Source organism: Plasmopara halstedii, assembly GCF_900000015.1.
Source record: "Plasmopara halstedii genome assembly, contig: Scaffold_589, whole genome shotgun sequence".
Classification (NCBI taxonomy): Eukaryota; Oomycota; class Peronosporomycetes; order Peronosporales; family Peronosporaceae; genus Plasmopara; species Plasmopara halstedii.
The window spans coordinates 78,891-86,276 of record NW_020187508.1 but is presented as its reverse complement, the minus strand read 5'-3'; the positions used below and the strand labels follow the sequence as shown (position 1 = coordinate 86,276).

Sequence of the window (7,386 nt, the reverse complement as noted above, 5' to 3'; positions counted from 1 at the left end):
TATGTATGGGAGTCTGCTGCCGGTGGCTCGTTCACAGTGACACCTGACACGTCCGAGCCGATTCCACGTGGTACGCGTATTGTGTTGAAACTCAAGGAGGACATGCTTGAATACCTTGAGGAACGCAAGCTGAAAGACTTGGTTAAGAAGCACTCAGAGTTCATTGGCTTCCCAATCAAGCTTTACGTCGAGAAGACGGAAGAAAAAGAAGTGACGGACGACGAAGAGGAGGAGGATGAGAAGGAAGGTGATGACGACAAGCCTAAGGTCGAAGAGGTCGAAGAAGAAGAAGGCGAGAAGAAGAAAAAGACCAAAAAGATTAAAGAGGTGACGCATGAGTGGGACCATCTAAACAGCCAGAAGCCAATCTGGATGCGCAAGCCCGAAGACGTGACTCACGAGGAGTATGCTTCGTTTTACAAGTCGCTGACCAACGACTGGGAAGAACACGCAGCTGTTAAGCACTTTTCAGTTGAAGGACAGCTCGAGTTCAAGGCTTGTCTTTTCACTCCCAAGCGTGCGCCGTTTGACATGTTTGAAGGTGGCGCAAAGAAGAAACTTAACAACATCAAGTTGTACGTGCGTCGCGTGTTCATCATGGACAACTGCGAGGAGCTTATGCCGGAGTATCTGTCCTTCGTTAAGGGTGTCGTTGATTCGGAAGATTTGCCACTAAACATTTCGCGTGAAACTCTGCAACAAAACAAGATCTTGCGCGTGATCAAGAAGAATTTGGTAAAGAAGTGCCTGGAAATGTTTGCCGAGTTAGCTGAAGACAATGAGAAGTACAACAAATTCTACGAGGCGTTCAGCAAGAATCTCAAGCTAGGCATCCACGAGGATTCAACAAACCGTTCCAAGATTGCTAAATTGCTTCGCTACCACTCGACCAAATCTGGGGAGGAGTTGACGTCACTGGACGACTACATTTCCCGCATGCCAGAGAACCAGCCTGGTATCTACTATGTCACGGGCGAGAGCAAGAAAGCGGTTGAGAACTCTCCGTTCATTGAGAAGCTCAAAAAGAAAGGCTACGAGGTCTTGTTCATGGTTGAAGCCATTGATGAGTACGCTGTGCAGCAGCTAAAGGAGTACGAGGGCAAAAAGCTTATCTGCGCCACTAAGGAAGGTCTCAAGATGGAGGAGACTGAAGATGAGAAGAAGTCCTTCGAGGAAGCTAAAGCCGCCACGGAAGGCTTGTGCAAGCTAATGAAGGAAGTCCTCGACGACAAGGTCGAAAAGGTTGAGATCTCGAACCGTATTGTTGAGTCGCCTTGTGTGCTTGTAACTGGTGAGTATGGATGGTCAGCCAACATGGAGCGAATTATGAAGGCTCAAGCATTGCGTGACAGCAGCACCTCGTCGTACATGTCTTCCAAGAAGACGATGGAAATCAACCCGCTTCACCCAATTATTAAGTCGTTGCGCGAGAAGGCAGAAGTTGACAAGAGTGACAAGACTGTGAAGGACCTAATCTGGCTTCTGTATGACACATCTTTGCTCACTTCTGGCTTCAGCTTGGACGAGCCTACTACGTTCGCTAACCGCATCCACCGGCTAATTAAGTTAGGCCTCAGCATTGACGACGACGATGACGCCACGGACGAGGCAATGGAGGATTTGCCTCCACTTGAGGGCGAGGGCGAGGAAGAGAGCACGATGGAGGAGGTTGATTAAGTTGCACTGTAGTCAGTTGGTCGCTGCATATGAGACCCACTTGAGTTTAGCTAAATATATTTACAACTCGATTTGCTCTTTCTGATCAACCAAATTTTGTGCTATCCTGTTTAGAATGTTGTGCTCAATTTTCTCTGCAAACGCTGCATGAGAACGAATCCTGTGGTAATAATCATTTCAGCTTTGATCATCGTAAAAAAATTGAGGACAGAGTTCGTCAGGCAGAACAGACGAAAATGACTCCAACAATAAGCTACTCCGATCGCAAAATTCGGCAACGTTGTCGCCTTCCATATACTGTGACGATAAAACTGATGGCGTTCGATAGCTAACAAGTGTATCAATAGTTCGCGTAAGCCATCGAAGTCGGCCTCCCATTGCAGTATTTTCATCCTCATTGGGAACTAGAACACGCTGAGCCTCCTGTTTCAATATGTAACGTGCACGTTCGAGAGTCTCTAGCGTGATTGATTTAGTTTCCATTTCACTTTCTCGATTATCTGCAATCAAGGCATTTCGCTCGTTTGGAGGTGGAACCATGGCACAAATCGCATGTGCTGAAGCTTTAACTAGCATCAGGTTCTTCGCTGACGAGCACAAGTTACAAAGAATAACGTGGCCGTCGAGTTCCGTTGCGTGTTGACGATTAACCCTTGAGTGAACAATAATGGCGAAAGACTCGCAAAGTGCAATAAGTGCTGCATCATGGCTGCCTTCTACGTCATTTTCTGCCAAATTCAAGGTCGCCTGAAGTGCATATAGCAATACTTGAAGTCCATTTTGTGCGGCAACTCGAGCTTTGTTCGATGGGTTTTGATGACAAAGACAAGCGAGTGCAATGGATGCCCCCTCAATGACGGTTGGTATCTTTACAGCATCAACCAGCAATTGAAGAAGTAAAGTCGACGTATCGCTATTGCCAATAATGAGTTGGTTCGTTGACGTATAAGCCAAATTGGCAAGTCCAATTGCTCCAGCTCGAACAAGTTGTGAACTTCGTTGCAAATTTACAGCTGTGAGGCAAGTAGATAATGCTGTTGCCGTATCGGCCGCCATCAATATGCTTTGATTAACAGCATTGTTGTATGCCATATTCCCAAGAAGCTTAGCAGCTTCAATTTGCACGTTGACATCAGGACTTTGTTTTAGGTAATGCACTACAATTGACACAAAAGTTGGACTAGCCGCAATTTGAGCTCGTAGGTTTTCACAACCTAGAACGACACATTTACAAAACAGCGAAGGTGAAGTGACAGAACGTATTTACTATCGATAACAATACAATCCTACCATGAGATAAGTTGACAAGAGCGATCAGCATACTATGTTGTACGTTTGGATCCCAAGGAAAAGATAGTGTATCCAGCTTGACAGTAGATCTTTCTTCGTTGTCATTGTCACACATTTCTTGACTGCGTGAGAGAATGCATGGCACTAAGTGCTGGATTAGAAATCGCACGACATTTTTCGAGGCCAACGCGCGTTTGTTAGGAGCAAAAGTCGCTAAAGCCGCACACAAACGCGATGCTTCCACAAGGATTCGAGCATTTTGAGAGTGTTCAAGAATTTCGACCAGCGGTGCACCAACTCCAGCCTTCACAATTTGTTCGCGAACATCTATTTCACGACTCAAGGAAGTATGTTGACAAGACTGTGACTTGACACCGTAAATTGCAAGATGTACAAACGCAATGAGAACGGAGCCAATGACAACGTCTCCCATCTGCTCTTGCAATAAGTGCACAAGAAATGGAAGAATTCCTGCTTTAACAACGTATGGCGCTTGAGATGCTGGAAGAAGTGCCAGACTTTGAGCAAAATGAGCAAAAACACGCTTTTCTAAGCCGTTTCCAGGTGATTGAATTTTAGATGCAGATACTGCGAAGATATCTTGAGAAACAGTGACTGGCGAGAGAAATCGTTCATGCCACTTTTTCTGCGCTTCTTTGTCATTTTTTTCTCGATCAAGGTCTAACTGAAGATTTTGAACGATCGCCTTCCAATGCATTCGCTCCTCCTCCACAGCAGCTTGCTGAGTTAGAAGTTGACTTCGCTTTGTATTTTCCAACATCAAAGCAAGGTCATGAATGCGAGCCTGTAATCTATACAGAGTCAGTGGAGTTTATTGCTGTATTTAAATTTCTGACATACTTGTGGATCTGTGACTCAAGGTCGCAAATACGAGCAAGCGCTCGAGTTTCGTGATGATCTTTCTCTTTTTGAAGCTCCACTAGTTGCTGAGAGAGCTCCAATTCCTTTGGTGTTGGTACTAATGGGTATTCCTGAGTACATGTTAGTCATTTTCTAAGCCTCTAGAACATAGTTGAAAAGTAAAAGCAGTGGAGTACCGCTTCTTCTGGCTCGAGATAAGCTCTCCCCGGCATAACAATTGATTCTACTAGATTTCTTGAACGATAATAGTAGAGTACTCAAAATAAATCTATATCAGTTATTTATGAAAGTTTATTGATGTAGTAGCGGAAGAAGAGAAATTCTGTTTGAATCATCCGATGGAATCACATTTTCATCATTCTCTGATGTGAGTCGTTCTAGTAGTGGCCATGTCCTAAAAGAATGTTCGACCCCTTTTGCAATTTTTAATTTCATGCTAAATCGATCAAGTTCGTAAAGTTCATTCGTCGTTAAGACGAAAATTCTGGAGTGAGGAAGCTGCGCTTTTGTGTTTTAGAGGGAGAAATAACACGCACTTGGCTTTAGAGCTCTGCGTTCATCATACCTTCGATCTTCAGTCGAAATATTGGTCGACGTAGCTGTGGTGGTGCAAAGGGCGCAATTCAAGGCTTTCAAATACGTTTTGCTGACTCAATTTGGCTAATTTGAAAGCTGGCCAAGTACTTATGTTTATGCCTAACCTTTTAATATAATGTCTGTCAGTAACTACTTGAGTCCACTTTTGAGGGTCGTTCGCTGTTGTGCAGGTTTCCAGAGTTACGTTGTAAGGCTCCATTGATTGAAAACTCAAACAGCAATTATCGGAGATTTGGAGAATTTGCCCAGTCGAGTTGTCCAATGACATTTTAGACGGAAAATGGATACCAACAGGTTTTCGTATAGATAATGCTGGTTGGTATTCACAACTGTGTAAATACCAGAAAAGCTCATGGCACTAGTGAAACTTAAATTTGTTCGTAGCGTCCCCTCGTCGATAAAAATGCCATAGTAAGCATCAAGCTTATTACCTCCATGGGTAAGTCTTCATTTAAAAAAAAACTTGGTACCAGTAAAATTCCACATCAATCCTTCGAGTGAATTGATACAATTCTTCAAGGTACCTGGCTTGGTTTTTAGATTGAGCAATACCCGCATCAAATCCACCACCGCCTGAGCTCCAGTCAGTCTGCGTAAGGGAAATCATCTTCTTTGCCACCGCAAACCCACGTAAGGTGCGAATCTGGTCAAGCACTATTAAGGATGAAGTTACCCGTATGGATAATTTTTTTAATGATGCCGAAAATATTACGGAATTGTAACCATAACTCCCAAATAGTAAATTAGCAGAGATACTATTGCAGATTCAATGGCTATAATGAATTTATATCCTCGATCATTGGTTGTCCATGTTCACGGAACCGAAAAGTGCATTTACGATATAATCGTTCGTTCAGGTTATTATGTACCCTAGCAAGATATTGGGATTACACTACATTCCAGAACACAATTTGCTATGCTATGTAATGACACTTTTGCAAGTCTAAGTAAATCGTTGCTTTAATTTTATATGCTAATCTTAACAAATATATTTGTCAGATTGCTAGTCTAGTAGCCGGTTGTCCAATCCATTTGGTAAAGCATCGGGTTTCCTTCGAATCGAAGGTTAAGATTCTTCACAAATACATCAGCCACGTCTTCTGGAAACACAGTACCAGCGATATGTGGTGTTATAATCACTTTTGGGTGCGACCACAGTGGACTCGTCTCTGGCAATGGTTCCTTCTCGAATACATCTAGCACAGCCTTGGACAGCAGACCCTTCTCTAAAGCATTAATGATTGTTTCCTCCGAGATGATATCGCCTCGGCCGACGTTAATGAAAACCGGTTGCTTTTTTCGGCACACCTCTAGTGTATTTTCAGTCAGCAAGTAACGAGTTGCGTCTGTGCTAGGCAAGACGTTAACTACATAGTCACTTTGCTCCAGTACCTCATTTAAATTGGAAGACAAACCGTCAGCATACAGCGCTAATGCATTTCGATCTTCATCACTCACGTGACGCTTAAATCCAATCACTCGAAATCCGCATGTTTTTAGAGTGCGTCCAATCTCCTTTCCAATGTCACCAAAACCAAGGATGCCGATAGTCAATTGCCGAAATGGTCGATACTTGAGTTCCCATCGACCAAAGACGCGTTTTTCTTGAAGTTGTTTGGCTTCATAGAACTTGCGCTCGATCACTATCACGTAGCCAAACACATACTGTGCCAGTGCTGTTGGCATGATACCTCCTGCACGGGAGACAGTAAATTTCGGGCCACCTTCGACCATTGGAAACTGAAAGTATGAATCCACTCCAGCATACGTTCCTTGCACCCACTGCACCTTTCGAAGCAAATGCTGCATTTCAAAAGGCAAATTGGTTTCAGGTGCGAGCAGCAGCGGTGCACCAATGTGGGCATCCATGATAATAATCTCGGCGTCTTCGAGAATCTGCTGCTGTATGGAATTAAGCTTCCATACGGGCGTAGTAGGAATGGGCTGGCTGACAGATCCCTCAGGCTGATGATTATTGCAACTGTTGGGTGGAGATATTATTGGTAGCGGTAGGTCCACAATTTCAAGCTTGTTAGACTTGTATAACCTGGCAGCATAGGACGTGGCTGTTGGTGACGCTAACTGCTGGCGTACACTTTCACCAATGCCGGGGATGATAGAAACAACTGGAATAGAGAGCTTTTTATCTGACATTGCAATATATGGTAAATTTTAAAATAAGCGGTTGTCATTGTCTGCCTAGTCAAACAAGATGGAGGCTTCCCGATCGTACTTTAGAACGTTTCTGATCCACTCAGTGCAATTTTTGGCAATAAATTTGATGGATGAATGGTCTCGTATTGCAGTGAAGCCCCTTCTATCCTCTCCTCATCATTCCATAATCCAGCCAAGCATAAAAATTCACCTTTGTGATAAATTTAATGGACGAGAAAAAAAAAAAGCCCATGAATTCCACTTTAAAATTATTTGAGCATGGACATGTGCCGGTATTGAGACGCTTGTGCACTTTCTTGTGGAGTAGTTATTCTCTGTTTGACAAGTGCATTCACAGCAATGGTGACAATTGATTGCTATGTGAATATTATGCCATTTTGCTTGAATACATAAAAATAAGGCACGCCTTATTTTACGCTTATAATAATATGCAGAACAAAAATGACATTTAATTTTGGGAGAATGGAGATAATATACCTTTTTTAAAATTTAATGGAATTTTTTTAAATGGAAAAATCTATCTTGAATCACAATTTTTCCACTAAAAGGACAGAAATCTACCTTAGAAGTAAATAAAAGGTTTATTGCAAAAGGTGATACAAATACAAAATAACAAAATATTTGCGAGATGTGATACAATTGTGTTTTAAACACTAAAAATACGATACCTGATAAAATTACCGAGTGTAGCCATTCTTGGTCACCGTTTTATTGAAGGCGTGTGCCATGGAGATGGAGGAACTCAAGCAGAAAAAATGGACTGAT

The 7,386-nt window shown here is 42.9% G+C and overlaps 4 protein-coding genes across 4 annotated transcripts in view; 1 reads left to right on the top strand and 3 right to left on the bottom strand.

Moving 5' to 3' along the window:
* The window catches only part of PHALS_12027 (heat shock protein 90), a gene marked incomplete at both ends in the record, with an annotated part of 1,695 nt that extends 18 nt beyond the window's left edge, over positions 1-1,677 (top strand). Inside the window, one exon of the mRNA XM_024727494.1 lies at positions 1-1,677. This exon is cut by the window's left edge and continues 18 nt beyond it. Within this exon, the coding sequence (XP_024578065.1) occupies positions 1-1,677 (1,677 nt within the window).
* A 177-nt stretch (positions 1,678-1,854) lies between these two features.
* PHALS_12026 (Armadillo-type fold) lies at positions 1,855-4,061 on the bottom strand (the record flags this gene model as incomplete). The annotated part of the gene is made up of 4 exons (XM_024727493.1): positions 1,855-2,891; positions 2,968-3,779; positions 3,829-3,959; positions 4,026-4,061. The coding sequence occupies 4 exons, from the start codon at positions 4,059-4,061 to the stop codon at positions 1,855-1,857; spliced, it is 2,016 nt and encodes a 671-aa protein (XP_024578064.1).
* Positions 4,062-4,202: 141 nt separating this feature from the next.
* On the bottom strand, positions 4,203-5,391 carry PHALS_14555 (Ricin B lectin domain). Its single transcript, XM_036407490.1, has one exon. It carries the CDS (start codon positions 4,712-4,714, stop codon positions 4,424-4,426), a length of 291 nt encoding a protein of 96 aa, XP_036263187.1. The 5' UTR covers positions 4,715-5,391; the 3' UTR covers positions 4,203-4,423.
* A 63-nt stretch (positions 5,392-5,454) lies between these two features.
* On the bottom strand, positions 5,455-6,600 carry PHALS_12025 (glyoxylate hydroxypyruvate reductase; the record flags this gene model as incomplete). Its single annotated transcript, XM_024727490.1, has 1 exon — positions 5,455-6,600. The coding sequence occupies one exon, from the start codon at positions 6,598-6,600 to the stop codon at positions 5,455-5,457; it is 1,146 nt and encodes a 381-aa protein (XP_024578062.1).
* Positions 6,601-7,386: the final 786 nt, after the last annotated feature.

Coding starts and splice junctions, on each gene's coding strand:
- PHALS_14555 (XM_036407490.1), bottom strand. CDS start 4,714: ATGTCATTGGACAACTCGACTGGGCAAATTCTCCAAATCTCCGATAAT.